Source organism: Larus michahellis, chromosome 2 (assembly GCF_964199755.1).
Source record: "Larus michahellis chromosome 2, bLarMic1.1, whole genome shotgun sequence".
Classification (NCBI taxonomy): domain Eukaryota; kingdom Metazoa; phylum Chordata; class Aves; order Charadriiformes; family Laridae; genus Larus; species Larus michahellis.
In genome coordinates this window covers 637857-658920 of record NC_133897.1, presented here as the reverse complement: position 1 = coordinate 658920, position 21064 = coordinate 637857, and the positions used below count along the sequence as shown (strand labels likewise).

Here is a 21064-nt window from a genome sequence, read left to right as displayed (position 1 = left end):
CTCGCACCACGAGTTGCACCGATTTAAAGGTCTTTCCGTTCCAATCCCCGGCCCGGGGCCCTTTGGGCCAGGTTACGGGGTTTGACGTTGCAGGGAACTCCTCCCCTTGCTCCCACCCGGCTCCAGCAAGGGGCTCCTGCTCGAGTAATTCCCGTAACACGCAACTCAAGTCCCGGGTTTAACTTTACTCCCCAGTTCTCCGCCTCCTCTGCCCCAGCACAGTCGCACCCGGCTCGGTGCAAAGGGGAGAAATAGCAACGAAAATAGGATTTTTGGCAGCTCCTGTCAGCACAAAAACTGGTACCCAGGAAGCGCAGGAGGGCGATGTGCAGGGGTGTCCCGGGGGGGGTCTGAGCATCCATCTCAAGTTGAGCCGAGCCCTTCCCAGCACCGGTGTCGGCAGGGCCGGATCCGGGGGGTGCGGGCGGTGGGACACGGAGCAGCGCGTCCGTGTTGGCACAGGGGCCCCGCGGGGAGACAGGGAAAGGCCGGGCGGCGGCGAGCACCGGGCACCAGGGGAGCACCGGGGTGGCAGGGGGACACCGGGCACCAGGGTCCTGGGGGGTGCGGCGGGACGGGGGGAAGCCAGAGGAGGGGAGGGAGAAGCCGTCGGGGCCGGGGTCGCCTCCCGGGGTCCCATTTGGGGGTTGCCCGCAGCCGGGGAGTGCCAGGACCCCTGTGGCAGCCCCGTGGGGGGCAGCACCCATCCCCGTGCCGCAGGCCCACTGCCCCCCGCCCCTACCTGCACCGGGGACCATGGGGATGTGGGTGTCCCCCCCACACACACCCACGGGAATGCAGGTGCCCTTCCATGCGGGGATGTGGGTGCTCCCCCCCCATACACTCACCTGCGGAGATTTGGGTGCCCCCCACGCCCCTCCCACAGGGATGCGGGTGCCCTGGTGTGTTTGGGCGGCAGCGCTGGGGGTAACTCCTCTGCGGAGGGGGGGCTGCACGCAGGCGTGGGGTCGCTGCCTGTGCCGGGGACCGTCGGCGCCAGGATCCCGGTGTCCCGGGGGAAGCTTCCACGGCCGAGGCGCTGGACCCAAACTGGAGACACGCCGGACCCCCGCAGGCTGCGGCACGTCCCTCGGCGCGGGACGGCCTGCCAGGGCCAGCAGAAATAAGAAGCAAAATTGCACCAGCCAAAAACGTCCCGTACGGGTTTTCACTTTTTATTAGTTTTTAGATTAGAAAAAGAAAAGACTGGAGCTATAAATACACGTACGTGGTCCTTGCCCGCTGCATCTCAGGGGCTCACTCGGGGTATTCTCACACGTCACCTCAGCCACGAGCAGTCCCTGCTACCCAGCAGCAGTAACCCCCCCCCCAGCCCAGCACTCCCCCCCACCCCACACGGTCAGGAAGGGGTTAACCCTCCCACCACCCCGGGGGGCAGCTGCAGCAAGAGGCATTGCCCCCATTTTACAGATGGGGAAACTGAGGCAAGGAAGCGATGAGCGTCACCTCGCGCCACGCGGAGATCGCCCAGGGCCTCTCGCCTCCACGGCCCCTCCAGAAACGCCCCTCTCGCAGGAACAACGGCCAAGGGAAGGGGTTTGCCCAGGAACAACCCGAATCCCACCCCGGGCCCCGCAGCGTCCCCTTCATCCGCACTATAAAAGACTCATTTTTCACCAAAGCCCCTTTCCAAGGCGAGCGCCAGGCGAGGACGGGTTTGCGGCATCAGGATCGCCGCGCAGACGGGGCCGGGGCCGGTCCCTTCCCATCAGCCCGCGCCGGAGATGCCAACAGAGGAACCGACGGGCACAGCAATTCCCTGGAGAATTAAAGAGGGGCTGGGGGTGCACCCCTGCCCGGCCCCTCCAGCCCGCAGCTCCCACGCCACGGCACCGCCAAAGGAGCCTGGGCTGCAAAAGGGAAAAAAAAAAAAGCCTTTTGCCATCCGTTTCCCAGCTCTGGTGGGAGCGCGGCGAGGAGTCACCGGGAGCGGTGCCAGCCCCGGGGGGAGGCACCCAACGGGGGAATAAACCCGGGGACGCGGCAGGGGCTGGCCGGGGAAGGGAGGATTCCAAAAACAAGGCTTGGTAAAGTGTGACGGGATTTGTGGGAAACAAAAGTGGGGGGGGTGCCGAGCCGCCCCCGGGGCCGGGGTCCGCCATCCCGCATCACGGCAGAGGGCTGTGCCTGGGGGGGGGAAGGGCTGAGCTGTCGGCTCTTCTCCAAGTCCAGCCTCTACGTGTCGGATGGGGACGAGGAGAAACGAGGACCCTCAGCTCCAGAATCGCCCCTTTCCAACTGGCCGCTGAACTGGGGTCCCACGGCGCGGGGGGATGGCAGGGAGGCGCCCGAGCCAGGCTGGATGCAGCACCGGGGGCAGAAAACCCAGCGAGGGCACGGCCCAGCGCCGGCGGGGAGGGACAAGGCGACCCCAGTCTTCACACCTGCCCTGGAGATTCGCTTTTAGGTGGTTTCTAAACAGCAAAAGAGACAGCGGCTCTGGGGTGGCGGACGACGAAGGCCCCCCCCCGCCCCCCAACCAGAGCACGGCCCCGCTCAGCCCGAGTCCCAGCCCAGCTGCGTGTCCCCGCAAGCGGCCGCTGGCCCCAGCTCTGCCGAAAGCCGGCAGCATCCCCGGCCAGCGCCTCCTCCCCGGGGACCCGGGGCTCCACCGCGGCACCAGACAGCCGAGAAAACAACCGGCCCCGACCCGCCATCGGCCCCACAGCGGGGCCGAGTCTCTACTGATGGTCTCGTTCCTCCTGTCACTGCTCCAGCCATGGGGACGTGCGCCGGGCAGGACACCGGGCTCTCCCCCGCTGCCGCCAGCCTTCCTACTTGTACTTGGCCAAGGCTTCCAGCGGCACCGGGAGCTGGGCGCAGGACATGAGGAGCGGGTGCATGGGGAGGAAGGGGTTGAAGGACTCTCCCTCCCGGCAGCAGGAGAGGATCCTCTCCTCCGTGTGCGCGCCCTGGTGCACCGTCAGCTCCTTCTTGTGGCTGAAGATCTTGCCGCACTCGGTGCAGGGGTAGACCCGCTCCACCGTGTGGGTGAGGTGGTGGGTCCGCAGGTTGCCCTTGTACTTGAAGCTCTTCCCGCACTCCAGGCAGGTGAAGGGACGCTCGCCCGTGTGGATGCGCTTGTGCTTCATCAGCGTGGTCTTCAGGTTGAAGGTCTTGCCGCACTCAGGACAGACGAAGGGGCGCTCGCCCGTGTGGATGCGCTGGTGGGTGATGAGGGTGCCCTTGCGGTTGAAGCTCTTCCCGCACTCGGTGCAGGTGAAGGGCTTCTCGCCGGTGTGGATGCGCTGGTGCTTGATGAGCTCGCCGTTGTGGCTGAAGCACTTGCCGCAGTCGGCGCAGGCGAAGGGGCGCTCGCCGGTGTGGATGCGCTGGTGCCGCGTCAGGTCACCGTTGCGGCTGAAGCTCTTGCCGCACTCGGAGCAGCCAAAGGGCCGGTCGCCGATGTGGATCTTCTGGTGGAGGATGAACGTCTTCTTGGCGCAGAAGCCCTTGCCGCACTCGGCGCAGATGAAGGGGCGCTCGCCGCGGTGGATCTTCTGGTGGGTGATGAAGTTGGCCTTGCGGTTGAAGCTCTTGCCGCACTCGGTGCAGGAGAAGGGCTTCTCGCCCGTGTGGATGCGCTGGTGCAGGATGAAGGTCTGCTTGGAGCAGAAGCTCTTGCCGCAGACGGTGCACTCGAAGGGCTTCTCGCCCGTGTGGATGCGCTGGTGCCGCATCAGGTCGCCCTTCTGGCTGAAGCTCTTGCCGCAGACGGTGCAGGCGAAGGGCTTCTCCCCGGTGTGCACCCGCAGGTGGGTGATGAGGTTCCCCCGGTGCTGGAAGCTCTTCCCGCACTCGCTGCAGGCGAAGGGACGCTCGGCCGCGTTGCTGCGGGGATGCCGCGCCGGCTGGGTGCCGGGGGCCGCGGCGCTGCCCACCCCGCAGGCGGACTGGGGGTTCTGCCCAGCGCTGCTCACCGGCCCCACCGGAGCCCTGGCCTTCTCCAGGCAGAGCCCCCGGGGCTCGGTGGCGGCCCACGGCCCCCCAGGCGCCGCCGGACTGCACCGGAGCTCAGCCACGGCACCCGACGCCTGCCGCACCGTCCACTGGCTGACGCGGGGCCCGAGGGAGCCCCCCGAGGCAGCCCCCAGGCTCTTCCCCAGCTCAGCCACCTCCGGTTTCGCCTCCTCCGGCTCCTCCTTGGGACACCGCTCGCCGTCCCCATCTGCCAAGAGAAGGGGAGCCGTGCCGTAACCTGCCGCAGCTCCGGAGCCCTCCCTGGAGACCCCCACGGCCGCACCCGCCCCCTCCCCGCAGCCCCACTCCCTTTTTGGGACATCTCTGACGCGTGTTCCCACGTGCTGGGCTCGCGCAGAGCTGCACCCATCGAGGTGGGCACGGGGCAGCTGCGGCACCGAGGTGGCCGGGGACCTCCAACCCGCTCCCCCCGTCACCGGGGCACCAGCACCTCTCCCTGCCCCGGCACCGCCGTGGGACTGGCCGGGAGCTGCAGGGTCCCGGCTCCGGGGGTCCCAGCGCATCCGGGTGACGGAGAAGCTGGATGGAGCCACCTTGTCCTCGGCACCCAGTCAGGTCCCACATCTCCCTTGGAGCCACCGCCAGGTCCCAGAGCACCCAAAGGCGCCACGTACCATCTCTTCTCCAAAGCAAAAACTGCAGACGTGCCCCCACAGCTTGGGCCTGAGAGTCCCTTTTGTGCCGCAGGGGCAACTCAGAGCCCCCCGGGAGACCCCGAGATGGGTGGCGCCAGCGCAGGGCGAGCGGGAGCAGCGAGGGCAGCGAGGCCAGCACGGGGCTGGGATTTCCTGACGCAGGAGGGTGGGGGACGATGCAAAAACCCGGGGGATTTGCAGCCGTGGGGGTCCATTTGGGGTCCGTTTGGGGAGCTCGGGGCAGGGGATCACGGGCTGCCCCCCCAGCACTGCCAACCGCCCCAGCGCGCACTGCGGGGAGCAAGCAGGGACGGCATCACTGCCAGGGAGCCCGGGGAGGTGCTCGGACCCCTCGTGCAAGACGTGCAAATCGTGCAAGGATTTCTGGCTGCCGAGGCTGCCTGGACAAGCAGAGTCACAGAGTCACAGACTGGTTTGGGTGGGAAGGGACCTTAAAGCCCACCCAGCGCCACCCCCTGCCCTGGGCAGGGACACCTCCCACCAGCCCAGGTTGCTCCAAGCCCCGTCCAACCTGGCCTTGAACCCCTCCAGGGATGGGGCAGCCACAGCTTCTCTGGGCAACCTGGGCCAGGGGCTCACCCCCCTCACAGCCAACAATTTCTGCCTCACATCTCATCTCAGTCTCCCCTCTGTCAGTGCAAAACCCTTCCCCCTCGTCCCATGGCTCCCCTCCCTGCTCCAGAGTCCCTCCCCAGCTTTCCTGGAGCCCCTTGAGGGACTGGAAGGGGCTGGAAGGTCTCCGCGGAGCCTTCTCTTCTCCAGGCTGAACCCCCCCAGCTCTCCCAGCGACACACGACGAGCAGCTCTCCTGGACGGCTGGCAGTGGCACCGGGGGTCCCTCCCCGCGGCTTTCTGCCGAGGGCACCACCGAAGGCTCGGGTCCCCTTTGGGAGCCGTTCCCAGCCCAGCCTGGCAGTGCCTGCCCCATCCACTGGCCTCTGGATGAAGCTTTCGGCTTCCATTGGCCTCCAAAAGCCTTGCTCGAGCCCGGCAGCAGCCGCTGCCCCCCCGGCCACCCCCTCCAGAGCTCCCTCAGGAGCCGCGAGGACATTTCAGCTGAGCCCAACCGCCCGGACGACGCTTCTGCATCCCCTTCCGCAGGAACCGGCCCATTTCGGGTACGCAGGGCAGGACCCCCCAGCCCTCGGCAGGCTGACCTGCCCCCGCACGCCGCGTGGCCGCCGAGGAGCCTTCCCTTGCCGCGCACCCAGCGTGCCGGGGCGCGTGTCCCCACGCCTCCCTCCCCTCACCCCCCCGCCACCCCCGGAGCCGCCCCGGTGCTCACCCCGGTGCTCTCCTGCGCCGCCGCGGTGGCCGGCAGCCCCTGGGTCACCCAGAGCGCGGGGACATCCGATGAGCGGCTCCTCCTCCGGCTCCACCTTCACGATGATCTCGGGCTTGGCGTCGCCTGCGGGCGGAGAGCGCGGGGCTGCGGCGGGCGCAGGCCGTGCCAGAGGGGCCGCGGGACGGCTCTCCACCCGGCTGGCAGCGCCGCCGGCGGGAAGGGCAGCGCTGGGCTCTCGTGGGACTCCCACGGAGTCTCTCCATCCCCAGGGTGGCACGGGACAGAGTGCCACCATCCTCAGGGTGGCGTGGGACACTGTCACCATCCCCCGGGTGGCATGGGAGAGTGTCACCACCCCCAGGCTGGTATGGGACAGAGTGTCACCAGGCCTGGGTGGCATGGGACAGTGTCACCATCCCCTGGGTGGCATCGGACTGACTGTCACCATCCCCAGGGTGGCATGGAACAGTGTCACCATGTCCCAGAGTGGCACAGGACAGAGTGTCACCATCCTAGGGTTGGTGTGGGACAGTGTCCCATGCCCCAGGTGGCATGGGACAGTGTCACCACCCCCAGGGTGGCATGAGATAGAGTGTTACCATCCCCAGGCTGGCATGAGACAGTGTCACCACCCCCACGGTGGCACAAGAGAGAGTGTCACCATCCCCAGGGTGGTATAGGACAGAGCGTCACCATGCCCGCGTGGCGTGGGACAGTGTGACCATCTCCAGGGTGGCATGGGACAGCGTCACCATCACCTCGGTGGCATGTAACAGAGTGTCACCATCCCCGGGGTGGTGTGGGACACTGTCACCACGCCCTGGGTGGCACAGGACAGCGTTACCATGCCCTGGGCGGCAAGGAACAAAGTGTCAGCACCCCCAGGGTGGCACGGGACAGAGTGCCACCATCCTCAGGGTGGCGTGGGACACTGTCACCATCCCCCAGGTGGCACAGGACAGTTTCACCACCCCCAGGTGGCATGGGACAACGTCACCACCCCCAGGGTGGCACGGGAGACTGTCACCGTCCCCTGGGTGACATGGGACAGCCGCCTCCGACAGCCCCGGCAGGCAGCATTTGCGGGCAGGCAGCGCGGGCAGCAGCCCCCCACGGCAGCGGGGGCACGGAGGGATGAAACGACCCCGCGGGCAGGTGGCAGCGGGGGGGGACACCAAGGCGGGGGCGCGGCTCTTCCATGCCCCGGTGCCCAGCCGCGTGCCCTCGGCCAAACCCGTCTCCCACCCGGCACTCACCTCCCCCGCGCCGCCGGCTGTGACGTGTCCCCCCCCCAGGACCCCCAGCCCCACTCACAGGCAGCGGGGTGGTGGGGGACGTCCCCCTGCGGGTCACCGGGGCAGAACCCGCCGTACGCCTCGTCCTCGGTCTCGCTTTTAACGACCGTCTCTGCCTTGATGCCTGTGGGAGCAAAGGCACAGCCCGCGCGGCCGCTCGGGGACGGACCAAGCCCTCGGGGACGTCCCCACCATCTGCCCCTGCTGGCACCCAGCCCTCGGGGACGTCCCCACGCTCTGCCCCTGCTGGCACCCAGCCCTCGGGGACGTCCCCACGCTCTGCTCCTGCTGGCACCCAGCCCTTGGGGATGTCCCCACGCTCTGCCCCTGCTGGCACCCAGCCCTTGGGGACGTCCCCACCATCTGCCCCTGCTGACCCCCAGCCCTTGGGGTCGTCCCCACCATCTGCCCCTGCTGGCACCCAGCCCTCGGGGACGTCCCCACGCTCTGCCCCATGCCGGCACCCAGCCCTCGGGGACGTCCGCACGCTCTGCCCGTGCCGGCACCCAGCCCTCGGGGACGTCCGCACGCTCTGCCCGTGCCGGCACCGTCTCCGGTCCCCACCCTTCAGTCCCAGGTGCCCAGGAGCTCCCTGCAGCCACCGGCCACCCCCCAGTGCGGGGACACCTTATCCCCAGGGAAACCAGGGGGTGCCCCAGCCGCAGAACCGGGGGGACCCGAAACACCCCCAGTTATTAAATGTTTGTAAGGCAAGAAAAGGAACCGCTCCTTTTCCTCCAGAGGGGAACATTCCCAGTTCCCAAACGGCGCTGGGCACGCCCTGCCGCAGCAACGCTCCCTGCTGCGACGGCCTCTCCCACGTCCCCACGCGGATGTCACCCGGAGACGGGACGTCACCCGGAGCGGTCCGTACGGGACAGGGGACTCCAGCCCGGGGGTCTCACCAAGCTCCCAGCCGTCCCCCGGCCGCCCCCTCTGCTCACCGGCGCTGGGGTGGCTGGGGACGCTGGGGACAGCGGGGAGGGTGGCACCCAGGCCCTGGGGACAGCTGATGTAGGACTCGTCCTCCGGCTCCGTTTTCACCGCGATCTCACACTTCACTCCGGCCCAGCCCTTTCCTGAGGAAGACGAAGCCGATTTTGGGCTCCTGGGCGGCCCGGCGGTGCCACCATGGATGCCACGCTCCCTCCGCAGCCCTGCGCCGGGCACGGGGGCACGAAACCGCCCCCTGGGTACTATGGGGGGGGGGAAGCAGGGGACCAAGCCACAGACCCCCACCCAGCCGTGGGCAGCGATGGCTTGTCCCTCCCTGCTGCCCAAGGAGGACCCTCACCCAGCCGAAACCATCCCGGTGCCGGGCACGGCGTCCCCCACACCAACACCCTGCCTGGCTCCGCGGGAGGCGGCAGCTCGGAGCAGGGGGGGTCTCAGGGCCTCGGGAGGGGGGGGCTGGGAAGTCGCCGCGGTGCCAGGGCAGCCGGGTCCCGGCGGCAGCTTTCGGCAGCCTCACCTGTGCCGCAGGTGCTGGGCGTCCCCCGGAGCGCGGCGTCCTGGGGACCCCCCCCAAACGGCTTCTCCTCTCGCTCCATCGCCGGGGGGGTCCCGGGGCTCCCTCCCGAAGAACCTGCCCGAGGGAGGGGAGAGTCTCTTTCCAGCCTCCCCCGGTGCCCGGGAGCGCCCGCAGACACACGGATGCTCCGGAGGACGCCGACCTCCGGGTTCCCGGCTCCAGGCTGTGCCGATGCCCCCTCCTCCATCCCATCCCCAGACCCCCATCACGCCCCCCCCACCTCCCAGCCCAGCAGTGGGGCTGAGGACGGCGCGGGGGCCGCACGACGCATGGCGGCACAGGCTGGGCACCAGGTCACCCCGTCGTCACCCAAATCACCAACCCCCAGACGCTCCTTCCAGCCCCGCGACGGCGATGGGGGGCCGGCAGTGGAACGGGGGCAGAGCGAAGGGGAATCTCCGAGGAACAGGGATTTAGGGGGGAAACGGCGCAGAAAAGGGCTGCTCGTCCCCGGGGCGGGGGGCAGCCACAGGAGGGGAGGCTCGGCAGAGCCCACGGCAGCACCGGCGCCCGCAGGGAGACGCGGCAGCCCCCAGCCTTCGCCGGGAAGGAGGGGAGAGGTGCCGCAGGCGCCGAGCCGTGTCCACCATCCACACGCGATTGTTGCCAGACCCGGACACCTCACCGGGACGGTCAGTGCCGCGCGCGGGGACACCGGCAGCAACACGGACGGGGCGCTCCGTGGGCACCCGCTGCTGACAAAGCACCCCACGAGCAGCTGCCCATTCCCGAGGTTTCCTACCCCACGGTTTCCTTGCCCCGAACACGGGCGGCAAGTGCTGCCGGAGAGGGCGCAAGCCCAGAGCTCCCTGGCTCCCTGCCCGCCCGACGGGGTCCCTCGGCCGGGGACCGGCAACTCGGCCCCGAGAGACCGGGATTAATCCCGGGATTAAATTGGGAATGGGCTTAGCAACGCTCCTGCTCGCTCTGCGTGGCAAGCGCTGGCCCCCGCAGCGCTGCCGCGAGGGACAGGCGGCCTCCCTGTCCCCCCGGGCTTGTTGCCAGCCCCCCGGGACCCACAGCCCCCACTGCCGCTGGCTGCCACGCAGGACAAAGGCAAGCATCGCACCAAAGCCACCGGCCACGCCGAGGCCTGAGACCGAGGGGTGACAGGGGCAGGTGGGTGCCACCGTCCCCCCATCACGAGCTCCGTCTCGCCTGTCCCCAAACACCCGCTGCCCCCCCGCACCGACCCCCCGACAGCGGCTCCGTCCCCACCGGCGCTTCGGGGACTCGGGCCACAAGCGCGGGCAGGTCTCCGCCCACCGCAGCCCCCTCCGACACGGGGGTCACCGGAGCAGCCCCGGCTGGGCTGGGGGGATGGGGGCTGCCCACCCTGCTCCTCCTCCTCCTCCTCCTGCCTGCTCTAAGGACGGGGACGGGGTCCTGCCCAGGGACCCCCGCCAGCGCCTGGGGCCGGGAGGGCACGTAGCGGGGTGCGGATGGCGGCAGGAACAGGGGGCTGGGGGGGTTGTTGGGGTTCGGTTGTTTCCGAGCAGGAGAGGTTGGCTCTCTCCCGCCGTGCGCGGGAGCAGGACCAGCCCCATCCCGCCCCCCGGTGCCCCCCAACCAGGGAATTTCGGGATGAGCTTGGGCAGGAGCCAGCCGGAGCCTGCACCGCTTCCACCTCAGCCGCGTCCTTGAAACCACAATAACTCCCCCCCGTCCCATCGCGCCGCTCCTCCCAGGCCCGGGGGAAAAGCAAACGGTGCCATCCCCGCGCCCACGGCACAGCCCCCTCCCCGGCCTGGGACCCCCGGGCTCCCGGAGAGAGCAGAGTGGGGGCGAGCGCCGCTCCCTGCCCCGTCACCCCACGGCTCCCCGCACCCTGTACGGAACCGCGGCAGAAGTTCCTGCGGTCGGAGGCTGCCGGCAGAGCCGCCGCGGGGCTCGGCTCGGGAAAGGGCCGGTACCATGGGGCTGTTGGCTCGTACCGGCCCCCGCTCCTGACCCAAACGGCTCATTAAATGGCTACCGCTTGGGCAGAGCCAGCCCTGGGGGTCGCGAGCCATGCGACGGCAAGTGCCGTCCTGCTTTATGAGGGTTTATTTTCCAGGTCTGATGGCGGACACTTCCGAGAACAAGACGAGCGTCCCTGGTCCTGGGGGCCCTGCACGGGCACCCACCAGCACCCTGCAAAGAAATCGCCCGGGGGGTCTCGGGGTGGGGGGGTGGGTCTAGCGGGTGCCGGAGCAGCGGGTGCTCCGCAGGCCCCTGGGCAGTTGGGGTGCTGGGGGTGACACCCCACACACACTTTCCCGCGGGACACGGGGCTGGGAACGGCAGCCCCATCCCTCACCCTGCCCCACGGCGGTGCTGGAGGTACCCCTCCTCCGGGGGGCCGGCACCCCCCACACCCCCCCGCGCCGCCACCTGCGCGTCCCCCTCCCCAGCCCGGCCAGCAGCAGCAGCCCCCACGACCACCCCAGCTACTGGGATGGCTGGAACTCGGGCTCTTTTTTTGGGGGGTCGGAGGGGTACGGGGGTGCTCAGCCCCAGGGGGCAGCCAGACACCCGCAGCGCCGTCCCCAGCAGCATCCCAGTCCCCCACCCACCGGGGGAAGGGGACACGGTGGGGGGGTGGCCGGGCCTGGCAGCCCCCCCCATGGCGTCCCCATCCCCGACTCACCCCCCCCCCCCCCCCCAGGCTGTCCCCCAGGCTGTCCCCGCTGTACTCCCCAGACCGGTGTCCACCCTCCTGGTGACCCCCAACTGCCCCACTGCCCCCCCCCCCCCCCCACTCCTGTCCCAGTGTCGTCCCCCCCCCGGTGCACCCCACCTGTCTCGGTGTCCCGCCTGTCCCGGTGCCCCCACCCCGCCCCACTGTCCCCCCTCCCGACTCCCCCCCTGTTTTTCCCGGTGCCCCCCCACCTGTCCCGGTGCCCCCCTCCCGCTGACCCTCGCTTTTCCCGGTGCTCCCCCCCCCCCCGACCTGTCCCGCTGTCCCCTCTCCCGGTGCCCCCCCTCCCCCGCCCCACTGTCCCCCCTCCCGACTCCCCCCCGCCTGTCCCGGTGCCCCCCTCCCGCTGCTCCCCGCTTTTCCCGGTGCTTCCCCCACGCCCCCCCCCCGCTTTTCCCGGTGCCCCCCTCCCGCTACCCCCCGCCTGTCCCGGTGCCCCCACCCGCTGCCCCCCGCTTTTCCCGGTGCTCCCCCCACCCCCACCCCCCGCTTTTCCCGGTGCCCCCCTCCCGCTGCTCCCCGCTTTTCCCGGTGTTCCCCCCACACCCCCCCCCCGCTTTTCCCGCTGCCCCCCTCCCGCTGCCCCCCGCCTGTCCCGGTGCCCCCTCCCGCTGCCCCCGGCCCGGCCCCGCGCTCACCGCGGCGCTCAGAGGGGCGGCGGACCGGGCATCGCCGCCGATGGCCGCCGGCCGCAGGAGCGCACCGGGGCGGGCGGCGCACGGGGCGAGGCAGACAAAGGGCTCCCGCCCGCTGCCTGCCGGGAGCTGTAGTCCGGCCCCCCCCCGCCCCCGGACCTGCCGGCCGCCCCCCCCCCCACACCCCGCCACGCGCCGGGCCCCCCCCGGACCGGGATGCCCCGGTGTACCTGGACCGGGATGATCCTTCCTCCCCCGATTGGGATGCTCCGGTGTCCCCAAAACTGGGATGCGCCGATGTCCCCTGGGACAGGATGCTCCGGTGTCCCTGAACTGGGATGCGCCGCTGTTCCCCAGACCGGGATTCTCTGATCTCTTCTGGACCAGGACGCTCCTGTCTCCCCCAGACCAGGATGCTCCTTTGTCCCCGGACTGGGACGCTCCGTTCCCCCCAAGACTGGGATGCTCCAGTGTCCCTGAACCAGGATGCACCGTTGTTCCTCAGACCAGGATGCTCCGATGTCCCTGGACCAGGATGCTCCTTTGTCTCCGGATTGGGACGCTCCGGTCTCCCCAAAACTGGCATGCACCGATGTCCCCTGGGCCAGGATGCTCCGGTGTCCCTGAACTGGGATGCACCGTTGTTCCCCAGACCAGGATGCTCCGATGTCCCCTGGGACAGGATGCTGCTTTGTCTCCGGATTGGGACGCTCTGGTCTCCCTAAGACTGGGATGCTCCAGTGTCCCTGAACCGGGATGCGCCGTTGTTCCCCAGACCAGGATGCTCCGATGTACCTGGACCGGGATGCTCCTTTGTCTCCGGATTGGGACGCTCCGGTCTCCCCAAAACTGGCATGCACCGATGTCCCCTGGGCCAGGATGCTCCGGTGTCCCTGAACTGGGATGCACCGTTGTTCCCCAGACCAGGATGCTCCGATGTCCCCTGGGACAGGATGCTGCTTTGTCTCCGGATTGGGACGCTCTGGTCTCCCTAAGACTGGGATGCTCCAGTGTCCCTGAACCGGGATGCGCCGTTGTTCCCCAGACCAGGATGCTCCGATGTACCTGGACCGGGATGCTCCTTTGTCCCCGGATTGGGATGCTCTGGTCTCCCCAAGACTGGGATGCTCCAGTGTCCCTGAACCGGGATGCACCGTTGTTCCCCAGACCGGGATTCTGTGATCTCTTCCGGACTGGGACGCTCCTGTCTCCCCCAGGCTGGGATGCCCTGATGTACGTGGACTGGGATGCTCCTTTCTCCCCGGATTGGGATGCTCCGGTCTCCCCAAGACTGGGATGCTCCAGTGTCCCTGAACCAGGATGCACCGTTGTTCCTCAGACCAGGATGCTCCTTTGTCTCCGGATTGGGACGCTCCGGTCTCCCCAAAACTGGCATGCACCGATGTCCCCTGGGCCAGGATGCTCCGGTGTCCCTGAACTGGGATGTGCCGTTGTTCCCCAGACCAGGATGCTCCGGTCTCCCCAAGACTGGGATGCTCCAGTGTCCCTGAACCAGGATGCACCGTTGTTCCTCAGACCAGGATGCTCCGATGTCCCTGGACCAGGATGCTCCTTTGTCTCCGGATTGGGACGCTCCGGTCTCCCCAAAACTGGCATGCACCGATGTCCCCTGGGCCAGGATGCTCCGGTGTCCCTGAACTGGGATGTGCCGTTGTTCCCCAGACCGGGATTCTCTGATCTCTTCTGGACCAGGACGCTCCTGTCTCCCCCAGACCAGGATGCTCCGATGTCCCCTGGGCCAGGATGCTCCTTTGTCCCCGGATTGGGACGCTCCGGTCTCCCCAAGACTGGGATGCTCCAGTGTCCCTGAACCAGGATGCACCATTGTTCCCCAGACCAGGATGCTCCGATGTCCCTGGACCAGGATGCTCCTTTGTCTCCGGATTGGGATGCTCCGGTCTCCCCAAGACTGGGATGCTCCAGTGTCCCCCAGGCCAGGATGCTCTGGTGGCCCCTGGACCAGGATGCTCTGATCTCCGCCGGGGCAAGATGCTCCATTGATCCCTGGATGCGGATGCTCCAGTGTCCCCTGGACGGGGACGCTCTGCTGTCCCCCAGACTGGGATGCTCCAGTGTCCCTGGACCAGGATGTTCCAGTGTCCCCCGAGCTGGCATGTTCCACTGTCCTCCAGACCGGGATGCTCTGATTTTCCCTGAGCCAGCATGTTCTGGTGGCCCCCGAGCCAGGATGCTCTGCCGTCCCCCCCGGCCAGGATGCTCCGGTTTTCCCTGGGCCGGGATGTTCCGGTGTCTCCCAGAGCGGGATGCTCTGTGGGGTGGCCTGTGGGGTGCAGCCCGGTACACCCTGGAGCGGCCGGTCCCACTGGGGGCAGGGCGCGTTACTGGGACCATGATACAGTCGTGTGGGAAAACCCGTTCTGACAACGCACAGCTCGCGGAGGAGCCCGCAGGTGAGGAACCGCCGCAGGATAAGGGGACACGGGGACACGGGGACAGGGGGACACGGGGACGTGGGTGCGATGGAGCAGCCGGGGGAGGCGGGCGGGGAAGCTGCGCTGCTCAGTGTCGGAGCTGCCAGGAAGGGGTGCGGGGCCGGGGGTCGCAGGGTGCTGGGTCTGGGCGCCAGCGAGGGCAGAGGGAGAGACCCGCGGTGGGACGGGACACGGGGGACGTGCCACCTGCTTGTCACCCACCCGACAGCGGGGCTGGGGGCAGCCTCGACAGGGGCAGGCGGCAGAGGAGCCAGTGGGCAGGAGCGTGGGATGTGGCGCTTGGAGAAGCCGGGACCAGCCCGGAGATGGCAAAGGGCTCGACACCCCGAGTCCCTCAACCCCCTCCCTCCCTCTGCACCCCTCGGCTCGGCGCCGGAGCCAGGGTGGGCTCCGGAGCAGCCGGGGCGTCTGGAAAGGGATTGCAGAGGGGGGAAATGGCCACCCCGGCTGCGGAGGGAGGAGCGGGAGCAGGACCCGAGGCAGAGGATGCCCGTCCCGTCGACGCTGCAACGCCGAAGGCGGCGGAGCCTTCGCCTCCCACGAGCGCCGAGCGTTTAAATCCAGGTTTCGTGAGCGGGCAGCCTCTGCCACGGGAGCGCACGGGGAGGACGGGAGCAGGGCTGGGCGACGCGACGCCGACGGCAGCGCAGGACCGCGGGGCACGGGCAGGACAGCACGGTCACCACGCGGCTCCCGGAGCCAGAGGGGGCAAGCGCAGGGGTTCCCAGGGCCAGCGCTGGCCCCCCTGGGGTCGCCCCAGTACAAGTGCTGGCTGCGATGCGGGAATTCCAGGGAATTAACATAGAATGGGATAATAAAGCACAGCACAGGGCGGAACGGGGATAGTTCAGCTGGAAGGGACCTGCGGCCACCGTCCCGTCCAACGGCACCTCGGCCACCCGCCCCTCGGGGACCAACACGTTGGGGGCTCCCCGGGCAAGGTCGGGGTAAGACTGGGCAGGAGGAGGAGGAGGAGGAGGAGGAGGAGGAGGAGGAGGATGCCCAGGAACTGCGGTTTCCCTTCTGCCGTACCTTGGCTTTTCCCTGCCGGGCTCCTCTCCGCTCCCGGAGCAGGCGCGGCACTGCCGGCAGGGCGCTGCGGTGGCACCGGCACCCGCTCAACCAAACCCACGCTCCTGCCGGGAGAAACCGGGAGAAACCGGGAGAAACCCCCCCGCCCGGCCCGCTGCGAGGACACCACTGCTGGGTGCTGCTCGAGGGAAAAGCCACCGGCCACCAACCGAACCGGGTGGCCACACTCCCCAAAACTGAAGTAGGCGGCGCGGGGACAGGCCGAGCGCCCGGGATGGCTCAAGTCCTTGGTTGCCGGCGCAGATGGCACCCCCACCTCCTGCCCCTCCCCACGCGGATGTTCACCCTCCGCCTCCAGATGTTGCAGAGGGCACAGCAGGTTGCCATCACGCCGGTGGCACTGGCCACCATGGTGTCCAGCTGGTTGTGCGGGCAGCGCCAGCGGGGGCTTCAGCTCCACCACCTGCCGGCAGCTGAGTTTCCACTTCGGTGGCCTCAATAAAGCGTCACCAGCCAGGCCGGGGGGGTCGGCAGGGTTGTCCCCCCCCCTCGCCTTGAGTAACCGCGGGCACCGACGCACCGTTGGGAATAACGTCCCCCCACTCGCCCACCACGTTGTGCCCGACCCCGTCCGCACCTCGGCGCCCCGGAGGCGGCAGCGCTGCCCACGCCAGCGCTCGGGAGCCCCCCCAGTGCCCCCCCAGCCCCGCGCCAGCGCCCACCACGGCCTGCGGCCCCCCCCGGCTCCTTCCTGCCCCCTCCCCGGCACAGGACGAGACCAGACTCCAGGGCTCCCGGACTCCAGGGCTCCCATCGCTCTCTTCTGCCTTTAAATACAGACAAGGAGACACCCGGCAGGCGGGGGCAGGGCACTGGTGGGACTGGGAGAACTGGGAAGCGCCCAGGAGGGATATTTTCAAAGCTGAAAAACAGAGAAGGGCCCGGGAGGGATTTCTCGAGGTCCGAAGGGGAGGGGAGCGCAGGGCGCGCAGGTCCTGGAGGGCGCGGGGTGCCGAGCCCCGGAGAGGAGGAAGAGGAGGAGGAGGAAGGCGGGTGCCAGCCAAAGCCGTGTCCTTGGGGGGCAGGGTGAGGACCCTCCTGCCCCTCCGCGCGGGGACAAGCCCCCTCCCGCGCTCCAGAGCGTCCGCCGCTACTGCTGGCAGCCGGCCGGGTCGTCGCCGTCCCCGAGGGTCCCCCCGTCCCCCTCGCCGTGGCCCCGCTGGTGCAGCAGCAGCTTCCCCTTGGAGCTGAAGCCCAGGCGGCACTGGGGGCAGGCGAAGGTCCTGTAGCGCCGGTGGAGCTTCTTGTGGGTGATGAGGTTGGCCTTGTTGCGGAAGGACTTGTCGCACTGGGGGCAGGCGAAGGGCCGCTCGCCCGTGTGGACGCGCTGGTGCAGCACCAGGTTGCCGCTGCGGCTGAAGCCGCGGCCGCAGTCGGGGCAGGTGTGGGAGCGCTCCTGCGCGTGGCTGCGCTGGTGGATGAGCAGGCTCTCCTTCCAGCTGAAGCTGCGGTCGCAGCGCCCGCAGAGGAAGGGTCTGTCCTCCCGGTGGGCCGCCCGGTGCCGGCTGAGGCTGGCCTCGTCCTCGAAGCGTTTCTGGCACTCGGGGCACTGGCGGCGCGGGTCGCCGGCGTGCTCCTTGCGGTGCGCCTGCAGGTCGCGCTTGTGGCGGAAGCTGTCCCCGCAGAGCGGGCAGGAGTAGCCGCCCTCGCCGCCGTGGCTGGCCCGGTGCCGCAGCAGGTCGCCTTTCAAGCAGAAGGTGCTGCCGCAATCGGCGCAGTCGTACCGGTGTCGGCCCCGGTGCTTCTTGTGCGTCAGGAGGTTGCAGTGGTGGCGGAAAGCTTTGCCGCAGGCGCCGCACCGGTGGGAGGGCGCCAGGGCCGGGTGCTCGCCCTGGTGCGCGCTCAGCCCGGCTTCATCCTCGAAGCTCTGCCCGCAGGTGCCGCAGATGAGCGGCCCCCGGCCCCCCGTCACCTCCAGCGGCAGCTCCGGGGGGTCGTCCCCGGCCCAGGCCCCCGGTTCCGCCTCGCACCAGCCGGGGCAGAGCGCGGGGTACCCCGACTCCTCGGCCGAAGACGCCGAGGGGACCCAGCGTCCCCGCTCCTCGTCCTCAGACAGGTCCTCGCCCGCCGTCCCGCCCCAGGGAGCTGTCGGGAACAGGGGGGACATTAATGGCAGGGGGGTGTCCCGGCGTGGGGGCGCAGACCTGTGACAGTCCCCGTGCCCGCGGGACCGGCCCGTCGCCCGCCGCAGCCTCCCCTCGCCCCGGCAGCGCCGACGGGACAAGGTGGGGACACCCAAACCCCCCCCGGCGAGGACGTCAGACGGGACCCCGGCACGGTGGGGGTCCGGCTGGGGGCAGCCGCCTCGTGCCACGCACACGGCTTCCGTCTCTAACTTATCAAACCGGCACTGGTTTCCCAGCCCGGGGTCCCCGGCCACGCGGGGGGGTCCCCGCGGTCACTCACGGGTGGCAGAGGCGTCAGGAGCTCCGCCGTCCCCCCCGCGCAGCTCCTCCCCGGGCTCCATTTTGTAGATGAGCCTGGAGTCGGGGCCTGTGGGGGAGAGAGAAACCTCAGCACCCACCCGAGCCACCCGCAGGGCGTCACCGGCACCGGGGGGGGGGCACGCGCCCGGGGGACGCCGGCTGCGGGAGCAGCGGGGACAGGGGGCTGCCGGGGTCCGCGGGAGGGAGCTGCCGGTGCCAGCCCCGGCGGCGGCAGCGAACCGGGGCGCAGCGGGGTGGGGAGCAGCGGGGCTGGGGGTACCTGGAGCCGTCAGTCCTCACACACCGGGGCCGGACCGGGGTGGGCAGCGGGCAGGCTGCTGCCCCGCTCCGCCTGCAGAGACGGCAGGTCGCGTCTGCCCTCCCCCGCGCAGAGGGGATCAGGCTGCGGACCCCCGGCTGAGCCGCCGGACCCCCCGGCTGAGCCTCCAGACCCTCCGGCGGAGCCTCCGGACCCCCAGGCTGAGACTCCGGACTCCCAGCCTGAGCCTTCGGACCCCCGGGCTGAGCCTCCAGACCCCCAGGCTGACACTGCGGACCCCTGGCTGAACCTCTGGACCCCCAGACAGAGCCTCCAGACCCCCAGGCTGAGACTCTGGTCTCCCAGGCTGAGCCCCCAGACCCCTGCCTGAGCCTCCGGACCCCCAATTCAGCCTCCAGACTCTCCGGCTGAGCTTCCGCACCCCCAGGCTGAGCTTCTGGGCGCCCGGTACGAACCTCTGGACCCCCGGTAATGAGCCTTCAGGGCCCCAGGTTGAACCTCTGGACCCCTGGCTGAGCCTCCGACCCCCGGGTTGAGCCTCTGGGTGCCCGGTATGACCCTTTGGACCCCCAGGGTGAACCTCTGGACCCCCAGCTGAGCCTCCAGACCCCCAGGCTCAGCCTCTGGGTGCTCAGTATGAGCCTTCAGACCCCCAGGGTAAACCTCTGGACCCCTGGCTGAGCCTCCAGACCCCCAGGCTCAGCCTCCAGACCCCTGGGCTGAGCCTCGGGGTGCCCGGTATGACCCTTCGGACCCCCAGGGTGAACCTCTGGACCCCTAGCTCAGCCTCCGGACCCCCAGGCTCAGCCTCTGGGTGCTCAGTATGAGCCTCCGGACCCCCAGGCTGAACCTCCGGACCCCCAGCTGAGCCTCCGGAGGCCCAACCTGAGCCTCCAGACCCCGCAGCTGAACCCCCGTCCCCCCTCCCAGCCCCGGGGGCTCCCCCCTTACCCAAGCTGGCGACCAGATCATAGTTGTCCATCATGACCTCCCGGTAGAGTTCCCGTTGCCACGCGGCCAGCAAGACCCACTCCTCGGGGGAGAAGTAGATGGCCACGTCCTCGAAAGTCACGGCGCCCTGGAAAACACGAGGGACAAGGTGTGGGAGGGGGGGGTGTGTGTGGGGGGGGCGCTTAGGGGGACCCCCAGCACCGTCCCCTGGCTGGACCCCACGGTTTAAAGGGTGGGGGGGGGGGGGGGGCTGCAGTCACGGTCACTGGATGCTGCCGAAACCGGGATGCTGGGGCCGGGAAGCGGCGGGGGGGGGGCGGCGGGGGGCCGGGCGGGGGGGTTCCCCCCCCGCCCGGCCCCCCGCCGCCCCCCCCCCCGCCGCTTCCCGGCCCCGGTAGGGGGGGGGGGGGTGGTCCCCGCTCGGTCTCACCCGCTGCATCTCTGCCCGGGGCCGGGGGCGGGGGGGGGGGGGGGGGGGGGGGGGCGTGGGGAACGGCCACGGGGGAGGATGCGGAGGTTCCCCGGTGCCGAGCGCCGAGATGGCGCCGGCGGAGTCACGGTCGGGGCGGGCCCGGAAGGGGAGGGAGGGGGTGGGAACGCAGCGACCGGCCGGGGCCGAGCACCGGGAGCACCGGGAGCACCGGGAGCGTCGGCACCGGGAGCACCGGGAGCATCGGCACCGGGAACATTGGGCACAGGGTACCGGGAGCACTGGGAATATTGGGCACCGGGAGCATCAGCACCGGGAGCATCGGGCACAGGGAGCATCAGAACCGGGCACCGGCAGCACCGGGAGCATCGGCACCGGGTACCGGGAGCACTGGGAGCACCGGGAGCATCGGCACTGGGAGCATTGGGTACGGGGAGCATCGGCACTGGGCACCGGGAGCACTGGGAGCGTTGGGCATCGGGAACATCGGCACCGGTTATAGGGAGCACCGGGCACCGGGAGCATCAGCACTGGGTACCGGGAGCAGTGGGCACGGGGAGCACTGGGCACTGGGAACCGGCAGCATTGGGCACTGGGAGAACTGGGCACCGGGAGCATCAGCACCGGGCACCGGCAGCACAGGGAGCATCGGCACCCGGAGCACCAGGTACCAGGAGCATCGGCACCGGGCACCAGCAGCACCGGGAGCATCGGCGCCGGGTACCGGAAGCACTGGGAGTGTTGGGTGCCGGGAGCATCGGCACCGGTTATAGGGAGCACCATGCACTGGGAGCACTGGGCCCTGGGCGCGGGCAGCACCGAGAGCATCGGCACTGGGAGCACTGGGAGAACTGGGCACTGGGAGCATTGGCACCGGTTATAGGGAACACCAGGAACCGGGAGCACTGGGAGAACTGGGCGCTGGGAGCATCAGTACTGGGCACAGGCAGCACCGGGCACCGGTAGCATCGGCACTGGGCACCGGGACCACTGGGCACAGGGAGCACTGGAATAACTGGGCACCGGGAGCATCGAGCACCCTGGGGTGGCCTGTGGCTCATTGGGGTGACCTGTGGCATATTGTGGTGGCCTGTGGCACATCGGGGTGACCTGCAGCACCCCAAGGTGAGCCTGCGGCACATTTGGGGTGACCTGTGGCACATTGGGGTGAGCCTGGGGCACCCTGGGGTGGCCTGTGGCACATCGGGGTGACCTGCAGCACCCTGGCATGAGCCTGCGGCACGTGGCGTGTCCGCGCTCCCCGGGCCGTCGCAAGCGTCGCATCTGGGGACGGCTGAGGGACAAACCCTGCTGCCGGGGGGTGGCA

The 21064-nt window shown here is 69.8% G+C and overlaps 1 protein-coding gene across 4 annotated transcripts; it reads right to left on the bottom strand.

Annotated features, from left to right (window-relative positions):
• Positions 1–1161: 1161 nt before the first annotated feature.
• Positions 1162–19792, bottom strand: LOC141738510 (uncharacterized). Of its 4 annotated transcripts, none has more exons than XM_074573784.1 (6): positions 19738–19792; positions 19308–19434; positions 18057–18143; positions 16800–17735; positions 11702–11709; positions 1162–3839 (listed from the first exon to the last, which is right to left on the bottom strand). In XM_074573784.1, exons 1-6 carry the CDS (start codon positions 19744–19746, stop codon positions 2796–2798), a joined length of 2211 nt encoding a protein of 736 aa, XP_074429885.1. In that variant the 5' UTR covers positions 19747–19792; the 3' UTR covers positions 1162–2795. The 4 variants fall into 4 exon arrangements, with proteins under 4 accessions (XP_074429885.1, XP_074429882.1, XP_074429883.1 ...); XM_074573781.1 differs by lacking the exons at positions 11702–11709; positions 16800–17735; positions 18057–18143; positions 19308–19434; positions 19738–19792 and adding exons at positions 5944–6066; positions 7258–7362; positions 8183–8317; positions 8710–8823; positions 12315–12681 and having other exon boundaries at positions 1162–4189; XM_074573782.1 differs by lacking the exons at positions 11702–11709; positions 16800–17735; positions 18057–18143; positions 19308–19434; positions 19738–19792 and adding exons at positions 5944–6066; positions 7258–7362; positions 8183–8317; positions 8710–8823; positions 12088–12160 and having other exon boundaries at positions 1162–4189.
• Between the last annotated feature and the right edge of the window lie 1272 nt (positions 19793–21064).

What these genes read in the sequence shown, in the direction of transcription:
- LOC141738510 (XM_074573784.1), bottom strand. An exon ending in TGATCTGGTCGCCAGCTTGG is followed by an intron (nt 18,144 to 19,307) that starts GTAAGGGGGGAG and finishes TCTCCCCCACAG; the next exon opens with GCCCCGACTCCAGGCTCATC. An exon ending in TCCTGACGCCTCTGCCACCC is followed by an intron (nt 17,736 to 18,056) that starts GTGAGTGACCGC and finishes TGTTCCCGACAG; the next exon opens with CTCCCTGGGGCGGGACGGCG.